The 25,074-nt window shown below is 33.7% G+C and overlaps 1 protein-coding gene across 1 annotated transcript in view; it reads right to left on the bottom strand.

The window, feature by feature from the left end:
• Positions 1-25,074, bottom strand: part of HECTD2 (HECT domain E3 ubiquitin protein ligase 2) — a 58,734-nt gene that overhangs the window by 11,487 nt on the left and 22,173 nt on the right. The window contains exons 3-14 of the mRNA XM_036438543.2: positions 23,049-23,184; positions 22,004-22,106; positions 21,334-21,423; positions 18,321-18,385; positions 15,324-15,369; positions 14,097-14,206; positions 11,703-11,851; positions 10,956-11,079; positions 8,517-8,613; positions 4,954-5,061; positions 3,968-4,100; positions 2,998-3,086 (exon numbers count right to left, since the gene is read on the bottom strand). Of these exons, the coding sequence (XP_036294436.1) occupies positions 2,998-3,086; positions 3,968-4,100; positions 4,954-5,061; positions 8,517-8,613; positions 10,956-11,079; positions 11,703-11,851; positions 14,097-14,206; positions 15,324-15,369; positions 18,321-18,385; positions 21,334-21,423; positions 22,004-22,106; positions 23,049-23,184 (1,250 nt within the window). The remainder of the gene's footprint in view (positions 1-2,997; positions 3,087-3,967; positions 4,101-4,953; positions 5,062-8,516; positions 8,614-10,955; positions 11,080-11,702; positions 11,852-14,096; positions 14,207-15,323; positions 15,370-18,320; positions 18,386-21,333; positions 21,424-22,003; positions 22,107-23,048; positions 23,185-25,074) is intronic.

Genomic DNA, 25,074 nt, shown 5'->3' with positions numbered 1-25,074 from the left:
TCGCACTAAAACAATGTGCTCTGGTTGAAGCAGGAATGGGGATGAGGTGTCATGTGCTATAAACAGAGTTTGAAAAGCCTGCACTGTACTACACTCTGAGTTCCAATGGCCCTTGTGATATAAGCATCATATTTAAAAAAAATTGTTATATCATCATGCAGTCTTCAAAAATTTTTTTTATTATTATAGGTTTCTCATGTAAATGCCAAAGCCTTAACATATTTAAAAATGAAGTATTAGAACTAACTACATTTTCTCAATCATTATGCCTATTCTTAATGTTTACTAGTAGTTCTCCTCACCTTCATGATCCACCACTTACATGATCACAATCCACTATTGTTTCACATTTTTCCTATATGTTCTAATGCTTTTAAGGCATCAGTCTTATTTTCTACAGATTATTTTTGTGTGAGATAAAAACAATGAGATGTAGTGGTTAGAATAATTTTAGATTTATGGCAGGTCCTTGAATAACATTGTTTCAATCAGTGTTGTTTCATTGTAATGCTGATCAGATGCTGCAGGAACTTAACTCTTGTTTATATCAATTAGCCTATGGTAAAATTGGTTTCGTTATATGTCATTTCACTTAAAGTCATAGAGCCTATTGACAGTGTTAAGTGAGAACTTACCGTAACTATTTAACTTGAAGTATGCAACATAAGTAAATATGCTTAATATGCTCTTTTGGGTAATGACTGAATAGAAACTAATGTCTAGTGTAAAGAAAACAATTAGTGCCTGGCTGGTGTGGCTCAGTGGTAGAGCAATGACCCATGCACCAAGAAGTCACTGGTTCGTTTCCTGCTCAGGGCACAGACTTAGGTTGCAGTTCAATCCCCAATGGGAGGCATGCAGGAGGCAGCCAATTGATATTTTCATCTCTCTCTCTCCCTTTCCCTCCTCTATCTCTAAAATAATCAATTTATTAAAAAAAAACATTAAAAAAGAAAACAAGCAAATTAATGATTGTATGTACTAGTATAACATTCTAAAAATATGATGGTTCAGTAAAGTCTAATACTACAATACAAATATTGAAAAATCAAAATATCACTCCAATGTAAACTGTGATGAGAATGTGAAGTGTGACAAACATGTATCAGGAAATCCAAACAGCTCATAGTGTAATGAGAAGCACCAATGACTCAGGCTTTCAGTGAAGTTGAAACATTAACAAATGATTACTGTAAATACAATAGAAACAAAAGTCTGAGAATTGTTAAGTGTTCTCTATTGTGGAACTTGGCACGTTGGACCTTTAGACATGACAATATACACAAAATTGCAAATTGAGTTATCATTTCAGTGTGTAGTTTTTTTTTAGAACCCTCTTTCCTAAGGTTTCTTAATTTCTATATATTATACATTTAGTTTCTCAATTTCCATATACGTTTCTCAGGATTTATTCCAACAAATGCAACAAAGATATTAAAAGCTCTCCGTAAGATAGCTCTTTTTAAGAAATATATGTTTCATTGATTTCAGAGAGGAAGGTAGCTCTTAACTCTCCTTCTGAAGCTGTCTTGCATAACACCCAGGGTGCCCTCTGCTTCAGTCAATTGGACCTACACATTGCACTGTAACAGGCACAGCACAACACAGCCATTGTTCTAGTCATTCTTCTACCTTACTAGCATGCTGTAAAACTTTTTAAAAAATTGATTTTAGAGAAGGGGAAAGGGGGGGAGAGGGAGGGAGGGAGAGCGAGGGAGAGAGAGCGAGAGAAACATCAGTGATGAGAGAGAATCATTAATTGGCTGCCTCCTGCACACCCCATACTGGGGACCAAGCCCACAACCTGGGCATATGCCCTGATCAGGAATCGAACCGTGACCTCCTGTATAGGTTGATGTTCAAACGCAAAGCTATGCCAGCAGGGCTGTCTTATTCTTTTACAGACCTGTTAGTCAGATAGAATGGCTCCATCTTTAAATGTCTACCTTCTGTGGAAGGACTATATTTAATCTTTTTCTCTTCAGAACTCCTTAGCAATTAATGTCAAGTGGTCATTGGACTATGAGAACTGACTATCTTGCATGTTGGTCATCTGGCAAACTTCTTAAAGGTGGATAATATTTTCCTCTTTTTTTAAAAAAAATATATATATATAGATAGATATTTTACAGAGAGGAAAGGGGAGAGAGAAAGAGCTAGAAACGTCGATGAGAAAGAAATATCGACCAGCTGCCTCTTGCACACCCCCTACCAGGGATGTGCCCGCAACTAATGTACATGCCCTTGACCGGAATTGAACCTGGGACCTTTCAGTCCCCAGACCGACGCTCTACCACTGAGCCAAACTGGTTTCAGCTATTTCCCTCTTTTAACATATGTATTTCCAGTGCTTGCTCATTTATTTATTCTTCTGTCCTTTCACAATTATGCTTCTTCGATTAAAAAAGCTAATATAAAGGTATCTTGTCCAATTTCCACCCAATACAAGATGCCTTCTCTAGTCAGAGGATGGCACAGGGATTTATATAACTTTAACAATACTTAAAGTAATGCCATATACTTTGAATATCCCCAATATTTTTAATTTTTAATTAATACTTTAGGATTTGAGGGGCAGATTAAAGACCTAGATTTAATTTACATAATTTTGATTTGGTAAACTGAGTGAAATAAACTATTTTTCTGTTAGTTGTTTCAATTTGTACTTAGAACAAAAACATTTCATCACGAACAGAAGATACTTTGATTTTTAAGTCTTAATTTTCTGACAAATTAGATAATATATGAAATACAAAATATTTTTATTTTGAGATAAGGTTTTCAAGTAAACAAAAAATTAGTCATTCCTTTCAATTAATTAAATCTGACATGTAGCTGTGATATTACAAATAATAAAGATTATTGAAAATCTATCAGTAAAGTTGGTAAGCATGCTTAATTTGAATAAATGCTTGAGAACAGTTTTCCAATATTCAGATAAAAATATTTTAAAAATCTAGTCTCCTAGCACCTCCTAGTGGAAAGTTTAAAGGATACAATTCCAACCAATCGGAATTCAGAATAGTTATCACATTTAAAGCTGCTAAACCAATGGCAGTGTGAATCTTTGTGATATGTAAACATGCCTGAAAAAAAGAAACATAATTTCATTAGTGTGACTGATTTAAAAATCAGAGAGGTAAATATATATATATTTCATTGGTTAGAAACAAAAAAGTTAGTAATACAAACAATCTCTCATATTAAAAATGTATCAAATATATGTTTAGAGAGCATGCATGAGCATTTTACTGTTTATTGATATCCTGAAATATGGGGTAAAAAGACAGAAAATCAGTGGATTTTCCTTATAAAAACTCTAGTTTTATAAGTTATTGGTTATAATCAAAATTAATTTTGAGGATTATGTAGAGATTTCAATTTATCCATGTTATCTCTAATTCCCATTACCAGAAAGATTTTATACACACATACACACACACACACACACACACACACACACACATTACAAAATAAAGAAAAATAAACACTTAAAACTCTCTGAAGAAAAATAATGATTAGATATGTTTTTTCTAAATAAAACTTAAATTTCAAATGATTGTCTTAAAAATTAATGAATTCTTATTCATTAAAATGTCTCATTGTTTAATGAGAGAGGCTTTAAATATTAGTGTAGAAGAGCAAACTAGTTTTTAAAATTTCAAATGTTATTTATTTCAATGACAAATTAAATTCTCATGCATTTGGCTTATTTGGAAAGGAAGTGGATGTGCCCTTGCAAATATATACTTTCAAGTCTTTATTTTGTGTAGGATTCCCAATAAAATAAAATTTTGATATCAATTTGGTCAATTTTAAAAATTTAAATAACAGTCTTTAAAAAATTATTCAAGATTTATGGTTGACAAAAAAAATCTGTAAAACCATAAGGTAGATTAAAAAGAAGAGGGCCTAAAAATCAAATCTAATTATGAAGAAATACTATTCATAAAAATTAAATACTCACCATAATCTGGATGAAAAATTTGGCGAATCAGAAGAAGGAACCATTCTTTAGTCAAACCACCCATATCCAAACCAGCTTCCCCTACAAATGTAACTTTCAACTTCTTTTTCAAGTCTGCTCTTTTCCGGGTTAACTATTTGAAGAAAGTATATAGTAGAGGAGAACAAATGGCAGAAAAAGGAAATTAACTTTTTAAAATTTGGGAAATGTGTTAGATAGTCAGAATTTTATTTACAGTGTCACAAAACACTCATCCACCCACTCACCCACCCACCCATCCATCCATCATCCATCGATTATCCATCATCCATCCAGTGAATCTGTCAGACACTGTGAACTAGGTATTATTAAGTTTGTTGTATAGCTCAAGAAACAGAATTAGAGAAGGTCAGGTACTTTGTCTCCCAGGTTCATATTGTCTCCAAGATTCTAATTTAGCAGATTATAATATAAAATAATTCATTTCTTTAACTTGCCTTCAATACTAAACTTCAAAAAAAAATCACATAACTAAACCAGCCTTTAACTTATAATAGCTACATGCAGATCTGGCTAAGAATTGTACGTGCATGAAGCTCTATAATACATAGTACATAAAATCAAAGTAGGTTTGACCCTTAATTGACCAAATATGCCCTATAGATTGGACTCCTAATTTTATTAGATGAATAATTTGAGGCTTGGCAAAGTTAAAATGACATGTTACACACCCAACCAGTAAGAAAGGTAGGTCTACAGTCTAGGTTACATGGTTATACATATAGTTGTTCTATATAAAATCCCTTTCTGGGGAATTAACAACCTCTTAATAAATATATGAAAATGGGCTTAATTATGAATACAGAACTGACTTTAATTATGGTATTAAAATATAAGGAAGCACATTTACTAGTATAGAGAAATAAGATAGTTTATTAAATCTTTAGAATTATAAAATGTACTTAAAGCTTTAATCAATGAAACCATTTTGAATAAATGATCTATACCTCATCAAGAGAATCACTAACCAGATGTGTCCTCCTTACTTTCATATTTAGAAATAACATATTCATATCAGGTCTCTGTCTTCGAGATACTTTATCCACCAGACTTTGCTAATTGAAAAAGAAAGCAAACATTTTCACTTTTACTTAAATTGTAATTTCACTTAAAACATTTAAACTTTAGTAAAAATCACTTCTATTATTCTTTATATCATATCTCAAATAAATAATTTCATAAACTCAGTTGTAGGAATTTTGATTTAGGAAAATGCTCTATTATTTTGTTTTGAAACAATGGTAACCAAAGGGGATCCAAAATGGAGGACCAAAAATAATTCACCAGCAAAGTGTGCTATGTTTTAGTTTCCACATATCTCTTTAATAGCAAAGCTTTCTGTTTAATAAATACAAAGCATAGTGTGGGAACATTTGAAACATATACTTCGGATGATAAACTTGGCTTAAGGTTTTTTAAGATACTAAATTACTCTCAAAGCATAATTAGTCTACTTTTAGAAAGTAGTTTGCCAGTATTTATCAGAAACATTAATAATGTTCATAATCTTTGTCCCAGTAATTCCTCTTCTAGGAATTATAAAAAACAGAAAATGTTTCATACAGTGAGATGGTCATCATAACATTACTATTATATAAAAGCAAAACTTTAGAAATATACTGAATTTGTTATCTAATAGAATATAATACAGCTATCAAAAATGATGGTCATAAAAACTGTGTAAGTGGAAGATGTTTAAGGAAGGCACAACTGAAAAAAAGCAGGGAACAAAATTGTGGATACAATTCTTGCCCCTACTAGAAAATATAGATAAAAAATATCAAAAGAACATTTATCAAGATGTTAAAAGTTATGTCTGGGTGATGAAACATGGGTGACTGAAAATATCTATTTTTGTTCTTTCAAAATACAAGCACTGAGTATGTAGAAAACAATACATTAAAAAAATATAAGGACTATATAAAATATTCTCTATCATATAAAGTCTACATATTTGCATACTTAATTTCTCTAAATTTCAGACTATTCATCTTTAGTAGCAAACTAAATTAATTATGCAGATTAAAGACTTTAATTTCAGACATTTTAAATGTATGCAGCAATTTGCTTCAGTAGATAAAATTTTAATATCCCTAAATCTCTATGATTAATCCTACTCTTATGATTTAGTAGGTTACTATAATAAAGCATTCTAATTCAGACCCTTCTTCATTTCTCCAATTTCTACTACTACAGGCTTTCAGTAGTTTTTCTCTTCTCTGGGCCCCACTATTTATGCTCAAACTACCTTTCCTACCTTTTATTCCCAGTCTATACCTCCTGGGAAGCCATCATACTGGAAATGACCCCCCTACACATTATACTAGTATGATAATTGAACATGACAAGGCTCAGTGACTATTCCTCCCATCAGGAATTCATCTGTATAATAAAAGCCTAAATGACCACTACAGTGGAACAGCCAGAATGACCGGTCACTAATGATGTACACTGACCACCAGGGGGCAGACTCTCAATGCAGGAGCTGCCCCCTGGTGGTCAGTGCACTCCCACAGGGAGAGTGCTGCTCAGCCAGAAATCGGGTTCAGAGCTGCGAGTGTGGCAGCCGTGGTGGTGGCAGTCTCTCCTGCCTCTGCAGCAGCAGCGCTGAGGAACAGCGAGCCAAGCGGTAAAGAGCAGCAAGCAGGTGGGGGTGGTAAGGAGCAAGGGGTCCCAGACTATGAGAGGGCGTAGGCTTTACTGAGGGACCCCCCCCCCCCCAGCTCAGGAATTTCATGCACGGGCCTCTAGTATTTAATAAAAAGTGCTTCAAATGAAAGAAGTAATAGTGACATTTTAGATACAAAATGTAAAAACAAAATACTAAAAAGGTGCATGAATTGCTTAAATGCAACTAATAAAAAATGTCAAAATGGCCGAAATCGGTTTGGCTCAGTGGATAGAGCGTCGGCCTGCAGACTGAAAGGTCCCAGGTTTGATTCTGGTCAAGGGCATGTACATTGGTTGCGGGCACATCCCCAGTAGGGGGTGTGCAAGAGGCAGCTGATCGATGTTTCTCATCAATGTTTCTAACTCTCTATCCCTCTCCCTCTCTGTAAAAGAAATCAATAAAATATATATATTTTAAAAATTGTCAAAAATGACTAGTTATATAGACTAATCTTTGAGCCATATCTACCCAGGATTAAGAATTCTGTGCTGCCAAAACCGGTTTGGCTCAGTGGATAGAGCTTTGGCCTGCGGACTAAAAGGTCCGAGGTTCAATTCCGGTCAAGGGCATGTACCTTGGTTGTGGGCACATCCCCCGTGTGGGGTGTGAAGGAGGCAACTGATCGATGATTCTCTCTCATCGATGTTTCTAACTCTCTATCCCTCTCTCTTCTTCTCTATAAAAAAAAAAATCATTAAAATAAATATAAAAAAAATTCTGTGCTAAATATACCTATTGAATTTTTTTGGGGAAGGGAGTAATGTGGCTATGTTCTTGCACATAGTCAATAACATTTCTTCTAATATCCTCATACTTGGTGTAAACGGACTTTGGGATGTTACCAGTCCCTCAAATCTCTTGTCCAGCTCTGTGATAGCAAAAAAGTACTTACTTTCTGGGAACTGAATTACTGAAGAAAAAACAATTCTTATTTTGTATGCAATTTGGAAGTAACATAATTTATGCTTTAGCATTCTTTTTGTATTCTTGGACAAGACATGGAAAGCATTTTTTAATTTTTTTTTTTTTACTCTGTCTCTTTTTATTTTAAAAAGACTGCAATCAACCTTTCCTCTAATTTTTCAAGTTGTAAGAAATCATGTTCCAAAACCAGATACTCAAAATACGTGAGCATTTAAGTGTCTAGTCTAAAAGCTCTAATTAAAAAAAAGCTCACTTAATCTGACACCTACTAACTAAAGTATATCACTTGATTGTGCTGCGCTGAAACATGAGTGGCAGGGAGTAGTGAGGGCAGGCCAGAGACAAACTCTGTGCTGCTCCATAACTCCACTAAAGCCACCTTGACAGATGCCCCCTAGTTTCTATGGGCCTCGTGCACTTTGGTTCCCTAAGAAACCATAAAACATATCTTACCTTCTTTGGACATATCAGTTTTCTAAGAATACATGTTTTATTACATCTTCTATTGTTTTTTTTTGGTTGTTTCTATTTGATTTTCATAAAACCAAGAAAACATTTCAATGGTTTGCTCTTACGGACACTCCTTGCCCTCACTGTAATCTTCACCAGAGCTCTCTGCTCATTACTGAAGCTGGAATATGGTATCTACAAGATAATGTTCAACAAGTTCCTAGTTCTTTGGATTTATGAGACACATTTAATATTCCTGCTATATTTATAACAATCAGGAGTTGGTGAGGGGTATCTTTTTTCCTGCATTATAAACAGGTTTAAACACTTCTGGGTGGAATATAATGTGAATTTACTTTTAACGTTTCCTAATTATGCTAGAACAATTCATAAGACATTTGACTTATTAAGTTATTTACTATGTTGATTATAGTCAGCATAAATATGCATACGTAGCTGGCTTACCCTTGCGATGCTTATCATCTGCTGCTCTGAGTCTCTCTGAATAATGATTTTTTTTGCAGCTATAGAAATAACGAATGGGTACTGACAGAAGGAAAACCTGCCCAACAAGTGGAAACAGAAAAGGCAAAATTGTGTATTTTTTAGCAAAATTTTACTAAGGGAATGTAAGGTACCCCTTCTAACAATATAACACTTTACTTTTGAATGATGTCTTATCATTTACAAAATGATCTCAAGTACACAATTTCTCTTAGTCCCAGGGGTGCAGTACCTTTGTTTTCGGGAGGAAGCTACATCTAATGAAATATGTGCTAACTACTTACATTGTTACATAGTAATTCCAGTTTATGTACAGTCACCTGAACATCATTACCTGTGAAAAATAAGGCCAACCCCAGAACCAAGAGGCAGAGTGTTGATGAAGGAGGATTAGGATAGAAAGTTCAAGTACAGAAAATAATTATAAAAATCCATTATTAAATGGATATTTCTGATGTGAGAGCTTTAGAAATGAGGAAATCTTATATGATTATAGTAATAACAAGCAGAGTAATAAATTTAAGACCAATAAAAGTATGTTACTGTTAGTACTGCACTTAATGATAGAGTAATATGAAATGATACATGCTTGTGAAGGTACAACATTGTGATCAGAAGTAACGAAAACAACTTTTTTTTTTGGGGGGGGGTGGTCAGAGCTCATTCTATGCTATGTAAAAAAGCCACAGCCAAAGAGAGGCATTTGGAAAGAACTAGCTTGGCAGTACTGACACTTCAGGAGTTAGACTCCATCAGAAGTGGCTGCAGTGCATCCATCAGTTTTCATTGGAATCCATCCGAGTGCAGTCAGGCAAGGCATCCTGAAGGCACTATGGGGACACAGGAGGTAGCATATGAAATGAAAACGAAATAGCTTCCCCCTGGATCGAAATTGTTAAAAATAGTAAGAGTTGTTCAGTACTAACGTTTAATGATTTTGAATCACTAAGTGCTAACTAAATATTAAGAAATGAGTGTAATGAACTTAGTAGGATAAGTGAAATGAACTTAGCAGGATGCACTTTAAAACAAAAAGATTGAGATTTTTCCCTAGTCTTGGCACTTAGAAGAATAATACTATGTGAATGAGATACTAGATAAACAGCTGAGGCTGCTCATGGCCAGGGGTGACCTGGCCTTGGGCTCCAGATCCCACCCCAGGCCCAGACTGGCTTCCCAAGGGCTGGAGGGATCACAGGATCAAAAGTCTTATTCATTCTTGGTACCTTGCTGTGGTACAGTGGTTAGAGGTGCTCTGTATTAAAAGCTGTCACTAAAATACACACAATAACTCTTGGAGTTGGTTTGTGGTTTTATCTACGTTATAATTATATTAAAGTGGGAGAAAAAAACTTTCTTTGTAAAATAAACTTTCCCAAGAAAGTATTCATCAGACTGAAAGAGGTCGCCAGAAATGGGATTCTTATTCAGTTCGAGTGTTCATATATGGACTGAAATGTGTCCTGAGGGCCATTTTATGTTTTAGGCCAATTCTTGTTGAAAGAATCCCTGGAAGCTTGAACCAGTTTATGAACTAGTCTGCGGTTTGAGGCTACTTACATCCATCCCCTATCTCTGAGTCAGTCTCTATGAACTCTCCAGTATATCTTCTGGTCTGGGAACAAATTGTTTGGGATTGTCTTGCTGGTTTAATTCAGACAGTAAGTGTGGATATAAGGGGCAGTATATTACAGAATTTGGTCATGTGTTTTGAAAATCTGTATACCATTGTAATCATTTGTGGTAAAGAACTTTCTCTAACATCAATTTTCTAAATACTGTTTGTAAAGGCCAACCATTTTCCCTACAGAGTAAGGAAGAAAAAGAGAGTGTATGTGTGTACGTGCACATGTGTATAATCGCTGTGTTAGATCTGGCTCTGGCACCTATGGCCCATGGGACAAAGATGGCCTATCGCCTGTGCTTGTGAATGAAGAGTTGTAGGACACAGACACCCGCATTCATTTTCATATTGTCTAAGGCTGTCTTTTTGTGCTGCAACAGACCAGAGATTGTACAGCCCAAAGAGCAAAAAATATTTACCATCCAGTACTAGCACTTTATAGACAAAGTTTGTTAATCCCTGTCCTAGAATAATAGCATCTAGAATAAGAAGCTACAAGAAATTGCATATTTAGATAGGACCTTTCCCTTCTTAAAAAGATGTTATTAATCAAACCAAAAACAAATTAACATGCATACGAATTCAAAATGTAACAGAAAAATAAAATGCTTTCACAATTATAGTATTTCAAGGCTGAATAATTAAACTACATTTATAAGTTTATATGTAAAGGTATGGGTAGATTTAATAAAGTTATTTACACAAACTTAAAGCCCAGTCATTATTTTGAATAGTACTTCATTTAGGTGAGTAACCACATGAGCTTCTGACTGTACCTGTGGGAGTTTCCAAAGCTCTGCCAGGTGTGGTATTCCTCCATGAGGTCAATGTGATCCAGGGTAGAATTATAGAAATCGGTATAAGGAATAAGGGGAGGGTGAACCAAATTGTTTGCAGTATCTGTAAAGATAAACTCTAACATAATGATCTTTTCCAAAATGTACATAATTTACTCTAATAATAATAATAATAATAATTTTAATGTCTACCAAGTAGTCTTTACCTATTCCTATTTTAAGCAATTGTAGCTTCCAATGGAAAAAGTAGTTTTATAATTGTGATAAATAGAGCCAATAAATTTTCCCCCCAAAAGAACTTGTGGCGGGGATTGTATTATATCGTAAAAGGAGCACCCAGGTGGCCCTCTACTTTTTCTGTCCTCTCCCCCTCACCCCCCTCCCCTTACCCCCATATGTTCTCTCCTTAGCATCCCTCAGGAATTCACGGAAGTTCTTTGTTCTTAGGAGTCACTACTTAGCTGAGTATTTGCAGTTGATAGCCATAACACAGAATACTGCCCAATAAAAAGCACAAAGCTAGCTCCTGCTTGTTAATTAACCATGAACTCCATTATCAAGACAGAAAGTAAATTACAACTCTCCACTTCAAAGAAATGCTTTAAAATGTACGAATGCCTCCATAGTACTTAGAGATCCTTATGAAAATGTCTCTAATGACAGAGGTCCCCAGAAATGGAATTCTTAACAAAAGAAAAGTAAAGAAGATAGAAGAACAAAACCTACTAAGTAAAGCCAGCACTTTAGATGCTGATGGGATCCACCAGGAACATTTTGTTAGGGGTGGAAATTCTTCAGGCTTTGCCGGAAACAGTCGTAAAGAAATAAACTGCAGCAATCTCTCTACCAATTGTTTGAACCTCTTCTGGGATAATCTGGTAAAGATTTTGAAATAATTCCAATCAGAATTCACATTGTCTATTCTGGCAATATATTCATTAGATAGTAAAGTGCATTCTATATGCATAACCTTTTAGAATATTCCCCCAAATTCTATTTCTAAATTGCCAAACATTTGAAAAGATGGAAAATCTCACCTGGATTATTACTTTTTAATTGAATAAGAAATAAACATTAATATTACTATAAAGTTAGTATTAGCAAAAAACATTTCATTTTATGCTCAAAACTCAGGTGTGTAAAGGCTTTTAACAGTCAATTCTATTATTCAGTATGTGCAAACTCACCTATTTGCTAAAATTAATTGTAACCCCCAAATTGATAATGTGGCTCTTTCACTGTCACTTGTAGATGTGCAAACAGTGGCAAAAAATTTTAGTTGCCCAATGTGCACATTCTCAGCTGATGCTGAAAAAGAAACACTGTCTTATTCTAGCTCTCATGCTGTAAGCAGTCTGCATAGTGTCACATTTTCCACATTTTTGTGCTTTTTGTTAGTGATTTTGCTATTTTAAAATGGCCCCCAAATGTAGTGTTAAAGTTTTGTCTAGTCTTCCTAAGTACAAGGATGTTGTATGCCATACAGAGAATACACTTGTATTAGATAGCATTTGTTCAGACATGAATTATAGTGCTGTTGGTTGTAAATTCAATGTTAATGAAACAATGATTTATCTTAAACTAGTGGTCTGGGGCATGAAATTTGTGCACATTAAAAGGGAATTGATTAGAGGAAATATTTTAATATTGCTATTTGCCCTTTCTTTATAATAGAAGTGTCAAAGATGAAAGAAAATTAGTAAAATGTATATGAAAATTTCCCTCCTGTCAGTCAGGGGCATGCTCGGGACTCAGAGTCAAGACCCTGCCCACCTGCATGTGCCTCAAAATTGTGTGAGACCCAGACATGGCCGGCCCCACCCCTGACAAGACCCGCTGGGCAGGGGTGGGGGCGCGAGGGCAGTGCAGCCTCAGTTCCCCCAACCTGGCCTCAGGTCCCACGGCCCCGGGGCGGGGGTCACAGCCTCAGATGCCCTGGCGTGAGGGTGTGATGACCATTTGCATATGAGCTCTTTATTATATAGGATAAGATGTTATTAAAAAGAAGTACAGGTAAAGCAAGGTTTTGTAGTCATCAGCTGATGAAAATGTTGACCTTAAAGCTCGCAGGAGCCTAATGCTATGTTTCCTTTAGGGGCAATAGTTTAGTATTCACTAATTCACTGTTTGCAGTACATTTATAGAACGTAGAGATCCAGTGCACGAATTCATGCATCAGTGGGGTCCCCTGGCTTGGCCTGAGGGATTAGGCCGAAACCAGTTCTCCAAGATCCCCAAGGGGTCCCAGACTGCAAGAGGGTGCAGGCCAGGCTGAGGGACCGCACTGGTGCATGATTGGGGACAGGGAGGGAAGTGGGAGATTGGCCCGCCAGGGAGGGACCACAGGAGGGCTCCAGGGCATATCTGGCCTGTCTGGCTCGGTCTCAGACCCCAGCAGCAAGCTAACCTACTGGGTGAAGTGTCTGCGCCCTGATGGTCAGTGCATGTCATAGCGAGTGGTTGAGTGGCCTTAGCATATCATTAGCATCTTACACTTTGATTTTGTTGAAAAGCCGACCAGAAGGCTGGACACTTAGCATATTAGGCTTTTATTATATAGGATACTACTGTGAATAATGAGAATTGACTATATTTTAAAATTAATTTTGAAAATATTTTGTATCTATAATTGTTACCAATCATGAAGAAAAGTATTTGTTGATGGAGTATACTATGAAAAAAGTATGGAACCTTCATAAATTGATATTGATGGCTAATCTACATTTTATAAAGATGCTTTTGGGGAAGGAAAAACACCTTATAAATAATGGTGGCATTTATATTGATACAGAGACAGGAAATAAAAAGACACAGTTTAAAATACTAATGTCTGAGCAAATCCAGGCACCATCTATGAGATGTTTGAAATACCAGTGATAGAAATGCACTGTATAAAAGCAAGAGCAGTGGACAGAAATCTCAACCACATCTTGTACAAGCAAAATGGTTACCAACATTAGAAACAGATTTTTAATTACCTTCTATGTAGTACTACAATATATATATATGTATATAATTGCCTTTTGAGGCACTGTGAAGTATAAGTATAAATATATTTAATTCATAGCAAACTTAAAACTCCAAGATTATGGAAGTTCTTAATATCATAGAAGGACTTACTTTTTAACCCAGTGGATTAAGAAATGATGGTCAGCTTCCACTAAGGCAGCTATCTGTCTTAGCAAGTGGGCATAGATGACGTATGTAGATGTGTTATTAAACTGAGGATTCTAAAAAAGATATTAGAAGTAATTGTGTTAAAATACTGTTAACATGTAAAAAGAAAGACACTAAGCTTAATGAGCTAAGTGGTAAATTCAGAAGATGAGACTTGAAAGTATGAAATACTAGGTGAAATCCTTTAAAACAGTAATCTATTTGTTTAATTATTTAATTAGCAGAGATTTGGTTCTACTATGATACAGTGGAAAGATCATGAGCTTCAGAATTGAGACAGACCTGAGTCTGAGTGAGCAGAGCTTTTTGCTAATATATGTCCTCAAAAACTTGAGCTTCATGTTGTTTTCTAGCATTCACTATCTCAACATATATATCCCCCCGCCCCCAGTTTTGCCTTTCTCCCTATTTTCTTTCCTTACATTTCTCCACTACTTCTTGTCTATTCCTCCCCCCACACACTTTTCTTTTTTCCTCTCTTCCCACTTCTCTATCTTTACCCTGCATATTTCTTCTTATTGGACACAGTAATGAACTAAACACTGTCTTATTTAATTAATTTTTTTCTTGCCTTTAAATGAGGTAGTAACATATTTGCACATTTTGCAAATTGTAAAGAATGATACAGATGCAGTATGCTAACTATGGTAATAATATAATTCTTCCTTAAAAATAGTAAAAACTAAAAATTACTTTTCATTTGTCTGGACTTTATTTTTTCTATCTGTGAATCTGTAGCTCTCAAGAAGAAATAAGTTCATCATCTTTGTTTTGCAAATATAAACCACTTTGATTTTCCTATTCATATTCTAGCTCAAGCATTTATTGAAAATTCATAGAGAAGTTGGAAACTTACTACTTAGAAAATAAAAGAACGTTTTGGAGCCCATTCTAGTTATAAGAAAGGAGATTAATTGGAGGGGGAAGATGTTCTTCTCTTCTGTTTGTGCCCAATACCACAGCAGGAAGGCAAGAATTAAAAATTTAATCCCAAAGATAAATTAGCTTCCCACTGTTTCTTTTTGTAGCTTTTTTTTCTATAACTACAAGTAACTACAATCCAAAAGTAGCAATAATGTTGCTGAGAAGAATACTTAATATTTGATATAATTTCACCTATATACATGCATAGACTGAGGGTTAAATTAGATAACTAATTTGCTTTCTTACCTGTAAAAGTATAAAATATGCTCTAAGATCATCTTTTGTCCGTGGACTGAAAAAGAAACATAATTGATTAGAGATTACAGTATATAATAAAAAATGATCCATTAATATTTCTGTGAGAATTAGTTGATAAAAGCCAAAAACTAGACTTAAGTAAATATATATTATTATTGAGACAGTAACATATCTCTGATATGCTGAGAATATAGGTTCCTGTGTGCCTATTCTAGGCTGATTCTAAAGATACCTAAAAACAGAGTTAACTTTCTATTATATTTTATGAGGTAAATATCACGATTAACTCTAGAAACAGTTTAGAGTCTGGAAAATAATTAACAATTTTAGAATACTTATGTTTTTGTTTTAATAAAGGATAACAGATATCAAAAGTATTTATGCATTGAAAAAATAGGCTTGTGAGTACAGTTCTATTACTGAAGCGAAAGATGTAGAAGTGTCTGCAGGTCAAATCACACTTTGAATACATCTAGTACATTTCTAATGAAAAGAATCTTATTTTGAATACCTCTGAAAAGCAACTAATTTTTAACCTGTGCCATGCTAATCTGGATTTCCACATGATCAAATTTGACCAAGTTTTTATTCCCCAAGCTGATGACTGTTACTTGCCCTCTCAAGATCTATTAAATACACTGACAAACACTCAGAAGTAAGTAACTTCTTGCATTACAAATGGTTCCCCTATGTGATAACTAGATGCAATTAATGATCCTTGATTGGATCCTGGATTGAAAAATAAAATCCAGATATTAAAGAACACTTTTGAGCCAATTATGGAAATTTAAATATGGACTGTATTTTAGAGAGTATTAAATGAATATTTAGTGTATTATGGTCACAGAGAAAAATGTGATTAGGAAATACATGCTGAAGTAATTAGGGGCAAAGTATCATGATGCCTTCCATTTACTAAAAACACATTCCATGCAGAGGGAGAAAAAGTTAAAAGCAAATGTGGCAAAAAGTGAACAACTCGTGGATTCAGATGATGGTGAATGAGTTTTCACTATCTTTAACTTTCTGTAATTTGAAATTTTTCAAAATTCAATGTTGGGGGGGAAATGGTTCATCTCCAAGTATCTCCTTAAATTTCCTTTAAGAAAATAAAATGATGAAATAATGATTTACTTTTCTGTTATAGTTATAAATTAATTATGAAAATATAAATCATTGCCCAAAATGTACTAGATGACCTTTTCAAAATTAAAGCCACATAATCTGAAATATAACTGTGTATTACATATATATATTAAAATTAGAAATAAATATGTATATGCTTGCATATATAACATTTTAAAATTAGTAATATTTCTTTGTAGGAGAATTATCTCAATGAAATAGTGATTTATATTATTTTAGGTTTAAGTCAAATAGAAACCATTTCTGTCTGTAATATTCTACATAATTTTCAGACTATTTTCTAAATGGACTAATGTTTTAGAAATTATTTTTGAAAATATTTTAAAACACTCAAGGCAATTCATAAATATTAAAATTTCTGGTGACGGAGAGTCCTACTTTTTCCCATTTTATAGCTGCACCATTGTGATTTCCAGTTCTCTGGCCTATGCACTAGTATTTCAGTACAGTATACAGTTCGGGCTATAGAAATTATGGTTAAGATCACAGGCCAAACTGCCTGGCTTCTAATCCTGACTTACTGGGTTATTTTGGGCAATTTACTCGGCAAATTTTCTCAACTGTAAAATGAAAATAATCATATTACCTATTTTATAGAATTGTAGTAAAGATTCAATGAGAAACACATGTAAAATTGTTCGGAGGGTACTTAGCCCATTAATAGTCAATAAACTATATTTTGTTGTTATAATAAATCCAAAATAAAACAAGATTTTTAGGTACCGAACACACATTCCTCAGAAACATGAGTCCTATCACATTGTCATTTTAATCTGTATTGGACACTCTTTTCAAGAGCAGAGAGGGGAAGCTTATTAGAGGGGACTGAGATCCCAGCAGTTTCAGACCACTGTACTTTCTCATTCTCCTAAAAATGCTCTTTACATTCTAATTTTCTCTTCATTTTTAATGAAGCATTATGTGTTCAACCAAAAATACAAAATTTAAGGAAAATGCAAATATATTAGTAGAATGATAAATTAGGAAAAACACTGTTTAAGTTAAAAAATCATATGAAATTATATATTATTATTTTAATTATTTTAAAGAGGACTAGACAAAAATAGCAAAATGTAAACATTTTTACTTTTTTTTTTTTACACTACTCTGGCTTTTAAAAATTTTCTATAATAACTAGGCATCTCTTTGAAAATTTATTAAATTTTGAACAATGTTTTTAAAATATATAAGGTACATTTGACATTATATTTAAGAATTCTAGTTTGGTAATATTTTTAGACTGGGTTTAATATAAACATGTAAATTATAATATTATGGTATTCTTATGGCTTTATCGAAGCTATTATTGAAATCACAGTGCTGTTTAAACAATATCAGTTTAAATATGTACTTTTGAAAGCATATTTTTATATTCTACATATTCTTAGTTCAAAACATTATCAATTGCATTGTCCATCACTCTTTAAATAATGATTCTATATTTGATTCTAAGAAAAAACATTTTAGCTGTTAAACTTACATTTCCTTATATTAGAAATAAAAAAAAATTTTGCTTTGACTATGAAAAAGTCCAAGACTAAATTTAATGCCCATATTATTTCATATTTGTATAGCACTCATGTCTGTATGCAACAAATTTTACATACGATGTTAAAGGATTCAGAGATCTTTTGAAGCCCACCCATAGACCCTCCTGGGAAGTCACAAATCTCAAGTTTAAAAACTTTTTTTGTAAATTGTTTATAACTTCTTTCTCATCTTTGTTTTTATTACAACTAAAACTGACTCAGGGTAAAATACATACTTATGTAACATAAGATGTATGAGATGTATAAACTAACCATCTGTACTGACTAGCTAGATATTAATTACAATTACCCTTTCCATTCTCGTAACAAGCTGTTAATGATTCCCTTTAATACTGTCTTCTGAATGTCTTGAGGCTGTAGGCAAAAGAAAACCATAAAATAATTAGGATTAGCTACTAGAGTGACTTTTTAAACATTGTTTATCCATTCACCTATTAAAGGATATCTGGGTTACTTCCAATTTTCAGCAATTTTGAATAAGGTTGCTATAAAATTTGTGTGAGGTTTTTGGGTGGACATACGTTTTGAATCATTTGGGTAGACAACTAGGCACGACTTCTGGGTCATATTGTAAACTTGTTTAGCTGTGTAAGAAAATGAAAATATAACTTATTGAAATTTGTGGGATACAGCAAAAGTAGTGAATGAATGTATTAGACAAAAATATCTAAAATAAGTGATTTAAGCTGTTAATCTTGGGAAATTAAAACTGGAAATCAAGTCCAAGTAATCAGAAGAAAATACATAATAAAGGTTAGAAGAGAAATCAATATAATTGAAAACAGGAACTAATAGAGAAAAAGCAATAAAACCAAATGCTAGTTTTTGGAAAAAATTAATAAAGTTGATGAACCAAGAAAGGAAGATTAAAGAGAGTAATTACTAATATCAGAACTGAAAACAGGATCATCAGTACTGATACTGGACACTGAAAGGATATCAGAGAAATATTGTGAAAAACTCTGTGCCCACAGTTTAAAACCTAGATAAAACAGACCTAGTCTTTGGGAGATACAATTTCCCAAAGGTCACACAGAGAGACAGCGATAATTTGAATGGACCTATATTTTTTAAAGAAACTGAATCAATGATTAATAACTTTGCAAAACAAACACCAGGCCCAGAAGATTTAACTGGTGAGTTCTACTGAAAATTTAAGAAAGGAAGGATACCAGTTCTTTACAATTTCTTCCAAAGACAGAAGATAAAATACTTCCTAACTTATTCTATGATGTCAGCATTATCCTAATACTAACTTAAAGATATTACAAGAAAAAAATTACAGATCAATATCTCTTCTGAACACATATGTAAAAATCCTCAACAAAGTCTTAGCAAATCAAATCCAACAATGTATATAAATTATTATACACCATGATCAAGTGGGACTTATTCCAGATGTGCAAGGCTGGCTCAACACTTGAAAATCAATTAATGTAACTCATCACATCAATAAGCTGAAGAAGAAAATATCATATCAGTAGCATTGAAAACATTTGATAAAATATAACACCAATTCATGATAAAGCCTCAGCAAACTATTATAGGAATGGAGGGAAATTTCCTCAGTTTGGTAAAGAATACCTACAAAAATCCTTGAGTCAACATAATTTTAATGGTGAAAAATTGATAGGTTCATCTTGTATTTTCCCTATCTCAGTCCTGGAATTAGCCATTTCTCCAGGGAGCTCTGGTAGAAACCATGCATGCTAAAGTGCTCATTGCTACTGGGTGTTAACTGCTTCTAGGCCCTTTCAGAGAATAGGGTTAGGAAACACACACATGTACACACACACACACACACACACACACACACACACACACATCCATATCCACCTATTAAAGTCCATGAGTTCATTATTATGTCTTAATGCCAAAAACTAAGAAAAACAAAAAATTTGTTTACGTATTTTAAAAAAATCTTTAGGCTGAAGATACATAAAATACTGTGTAGTATAAAAGTTACTTGGCTTAGTTTTTTAAAGACATGATTTTAATATTCGAAGTATAGCTAGGTGTTTTTTTTTTTCTTAACTATATTACATTTTAAAGGATTTTTCCCTCATGTTGTATATTTCTAATTTTTTAAATGCCTATAAAATACTAATATCATTCCAAGTCAGAGAAGTGTCCCAGGAGTGAAACTTTTAGGTCACAATGTATGCATAAGCAAAATGTGTTAGCAATAATGCCCAGCAGTTTTCCAAAGTATTTGTTTATACTTACTCAATCAAGCTACAGATGTTCTAAGTGCTCCACAATATTGCCTATTCTTGGTAAGATTCTTAATTTTTTTTTTAATTTTTATTTTTTACTAATTTTAAATGGATATATAATCTTATCTTCATTTCTCTAATGACAAATGTTATTAAGTACCCTTTCATATATTTAATTGTGAAGTACTGAGGTTAGCAATAAGCAAGAATGTCTGCTATAACTTATTTAAAATTATATATAAAAGGCAAATACAACTATGCAGGCATACATAGGTACAAGGATTGGAAAGAGAGAAAACTCATTTTTCACAAACAACTTGATTGTCTACAGAGAGTATCCACATAAATCTGATGTACTGTTAGAATTAATGAATAAATTTAGCATGGTAGATGAAGATAAATATATGAAGTTATTTCCATACCAGTAACAATTAGAAAATGAAATTACAATAGGATAAAAAAAAAATCAAGTACCTAGAAGTAAATGTCATAAGATATGTCAGACCTTTACTCAGAAAACTGAAGTATTACCAAGAGAAATTTAAATAAGTTTTAAATAATTGGAGGGATATACCATGCTCATGGACTGAAAGGATGTCAATTCCTCACATACTGATCTATAGCGTGGGATTCTCTAAATGTGATCCCTGGATCAGGAGCATCAACATATCCTGGGAACTTGTTAGAAACACAGATCCTTGGGCTCTAACCCGGACATTCTGAATCTGAAAGTCTGCATTGTAAGAAACCCTTTCTGTGACTCTGATATATGATAAAGTTTGAAAACCACTCATCTGAGGTTCAATTCAGTGCCTATACAATCAAATAACTGACATCCTTTTGCTTAAGTGAAGCATAATTTTACGTTAGTAAGCCTCCCTAATACAGGGACTGGACATAAATGCATTTTTTGCTTAATTCTCATTTAGTTGTAAAAGTAAAAACAATTTAACTTTCTGAGAATTCCAACTAAATTTACTATAAAATTACTTCAGAGTGATTTTTACAATATTTGTGTAGCTGCTTTTGAAATACAGAAGCGACAAAGAATTATATTACTTGCATATGTTCATAAATAATACTTACAGTATTAAGTAAGGCATCATATACAGCATTCACAAATTTAGCATTAATCCCAGAATCTTCAGTGGTATTAAATGAGGTGGTAGTATCTTTCTGCAAATTCAATTAAAGAATTAAGTGTATATAAAATTTTAAGGACTGTTCTTAGTCATATTTGAATCATAATAGTTCCTTCATAATTTCTAATATTTTCTAGTATGATAATAAAGAACATTCAGGGCAAAACTGCTAAAATAAAAAATGAAGGGAGAGGTGGGGGAGATAAGAGATCAACTGAAAGACTTGTGTGCATGCATATAAGCATAACCAATGGACACAAAACTCTGGGCGGTGAGGGCATGTATGGGAGTGGGGTGGGGGGAGCAATGGTAAGATATGTACACATATAATACCTTAATAAAAAAAAATGAAAAAAAAGAAGTAATCCTCCCCCCCAAATAAATGAATATAAAAGAATCATTTTAACTTAAAACTGAAAGAATGGAAACAAATATTAGCATTTAATACAAATTAAGATATCACTTAAGTAATATTTGTGATACAAGTAATTTCAGAAATTAATACATATATATTTTTTAAACAGTTGCTTAAGTCAATATTAGGTAGAAAAAAGGGGTAAAGTTGTCTATTTTTTTAAAATTTAAAATGGAAAATGTGTTTTATGTATTATTACCTTAAATGCAGCATTTAGTTCTGGGAAAGAATCAAATGTTGTTAGATAAAAATCATGTACTGCTTTCCAATCTCCTGACGACTTAGATTTTTCTACATCTTCCCTAAAATGAAAACATACACTAACTATAATAGAAGGAAATATTATTCAGATAAAATAGCATTACTTCTTTACACATAAATGTCACCAAACATGCAACTTGATATAATGAAGCTGAATACAGAAACATGTTCCAGTTAATGTAAATATGATTTATGGATCGGTAATCCTTAATTAGATTGAGATATTTTAAAAAGATATATATTTTATTGATTTTGTACAGAGAGGAAGGGAGAGAGATAGAGAGCTAGAAACATCTATGAGAGAGAGTCATCAATCAGCTGCCTCTTGCACACCCCCTACTGGGGGAATGCTCGCAACCAAGGTAGCATGCCCTTGACCAGAATCGAACCTGGGGCCCTTCAGTCCCCAAGCCGACGTTCTATCTATTGAGCTAAACCGGTTTCGGCTAGATTGAGATATTAATCTGGCTTTAGTTTTTCCATTTACTTGCTTATTGAAAAGTTCATTCTTGACATGCTTATTACAAGTAATACTCTTCACTTCAGAGCCCAACGTCTTGAGAGATACTGTTTATATTGTCTCTTCTTTCTCATTATTCCTTTGCTCCTTCAAATATTCAGTTGAATTTTTTTAGTAGTGACATAGATTTAATAGTTCATGCATTACATAGCATACAAAATCTTACTTTTAAAAAAGTGAAACATTCTATTATTTTATTACTACCTTTGTCTCCTGCTTTGCCTGTTTTGATTCATATTCTCTTATTTAGTGTTTCTTTTGCTGCGACATCATCTACCCCTCCTGTTTCTTACATATTTATTTTCACCTTCCACTTGAGACATCTAGTCTTTTGTGACTACACTCTTGGCTAATACCTTATCATGATCCACAAGATCAATTGCTCACACAAACCTATTAAATGATATAAAGTACTGACATGCCGATAACTATATGCCTAATATAGTAGTGAGCTGCAGCTTACTGAAAGTCTTTCATAGTTCTGGGCTGGACAGGAAGGGCAGACTCTGGAGGAACTGAGGCCTTTATTTCCAATGATGCGTCTGTAGAGATACGCTGCTTCTGTCTAACATCAAGGCAAACTGGTGGTGGGTCTGTCGCTGTGAAGCATAAAAAAGTATTCAGTGTAATTTAATCATAAAAATTTCTCCACATTATAAACTTAACATGAACAGAAAACAAATGAATTATTTTGTGTTGCATTCACCTTGGGGTCATATGACAGAAAGACCTACCATAGGGAAGGGCACTTACAGTATGTCTATCGCCCCTACCCCAACTTCACCCATAGCAGATATTGGGCTGTATCTTACATTAAAAGTTATCTACAGATGTAAAACAGTTTCTTTCCCCTGCTCTTTCCCCAAAAGTTGTCTTTCAAAGAATATTTCAGTGAGATTCAGTGTTTTAAGTGTTTCTTAGTTCTTTGAATATGCCCAAATCATTTATTTGCATTCCCAGCAATTCCTTCTGGTCTCCATGGTTACTACGATAAATCTGCTGTTATCCGAATGATTTTCCCCTGTCTAGGTAAGTTGTCATGTTTCTCTGGCTGCTTTCCAACATTTTTTTTTTTTTTTTGCTTTACTTTTAGAGATTTAATTATATGTCCTAATGTGGATATTGTTGGGTTTATGCTGTGCACGGTTTGCTCATCTTCTTGAACCTCGAGGCTTATCTCTCTTGGACAAATGTAGGAAGCCTTCATTTGAGTACTTTTCAGCCTATGCTCTTTTTTCTCTCCTTCCAAGACTCCTATGACAAGGATGTAACATCTTTTGTCATAGTCCCACAGGTCTCTTGAGCAATTTTTTTTTCTTTCCAGTCTATTTTCTCTCTGTTGTTTAGACTGGGTAATTTGCATTGCTCTATATTCCATCTCATTAATTCCTGTTCTTTCATTGTGCTGTTGAGCCCATCCTCTAAGCATTTTATATTGGTTATTATATTTTCTCAAGTATTGATATTTCCAAGCCAATAGAATAGATTAGTATCTTATAGACTCTAAATTATACAATAAGGAAATGTACATATCTTGAATTTAATTTTCCTTTAATATAATCAGGATATATTTTCAAGTAAGCAAACAGCCGTATCACTTATTGCAGCGCTAACATAGCTCTGCTGTCTTCCTGCCTCTCTTATCCACTCTCCCAAACAAGCACCTATCCTTGGGGTCTGCCACTGACCTCAGCAGACTATGATACATTTTATCAGTGTTAAGATCTATAATAAAGTAAATTTCATATTAGAAGGTAGTACAGAAGGTAGTACATTTTCTTAGACTCAACAGTAAGGGTTTGTAAACTTACTGTATAACAGAATCACCTGGAGAGCCTGTTAAGACACAGATTATGAGGTCCTTCCCCAAAGTGTGTGATTGAGTAGCTCTGGTAGGGGCATTTCTAACATGTTCCCAGATGCTGCTGATGCTGCTGGTCTGAGGGTCACACCAAGAAACACTGCTCATCAGCTTTAGGAGAGCAGTGATGCTGACAATATAAAACACGTGACTAAACTTGTTTCATTCAGGTCTATAATTGGTTTTTATATTCTTTACTACATATGAAAATATCCAACTTCTAGTAATTTGTACTTCAAGTACAAATTGGACAGAAGCTCAGTTTAGTAGCAAAGTAAAATTAGGTTATCTCAACAAATGATTTCTTATGTTCAGAAATCTTTCCTAATGGGAAAGAAATAGATGATACATAGTCTCCTTTCTCCAACACCAAACAGTATTGTTACTATTACCTTTTGAGGTTCCTCTACAGTTTCTCTTCCTCTTCACCAGATAGCATTCTTTCCTGCTCTTTCCCACACACACCTTTCCTAACCTGGCTGTAAACACCCACTATTAGATACAAACAGACTCTGATTTCAAAAATAAATTAACTTATTCACTCACAGAACATATATGCACATTTCTATACCCAGTAATTTTTATTAAGACCATGCTGAGGTGAAAGAGTGCAATTTAATTAGGAAGA

This window comes from Pipistrellus kuhlii, unplaced genomic scaffold, assembly GCF_014108245.1.
Source record: "Pipistrellus kuhlii isolate mPipKuh1 unplaced genomic scaffold, mPipKuh1.p scaffold_m20_p_15, whole genome shotgun sequence".
Lineage (NCBI taxonomy): Eukaryota > Metazoa > Chordata > Mammalia > Chiroptera > Vespertilionidae > Pipistrellus > Pipistrellus kuhlii.
The sequence above is the reverse complement of the archived record's forward strand: the minus strand, read 5'-3'. Positions and strand labels throughout refer to the sequence as shown.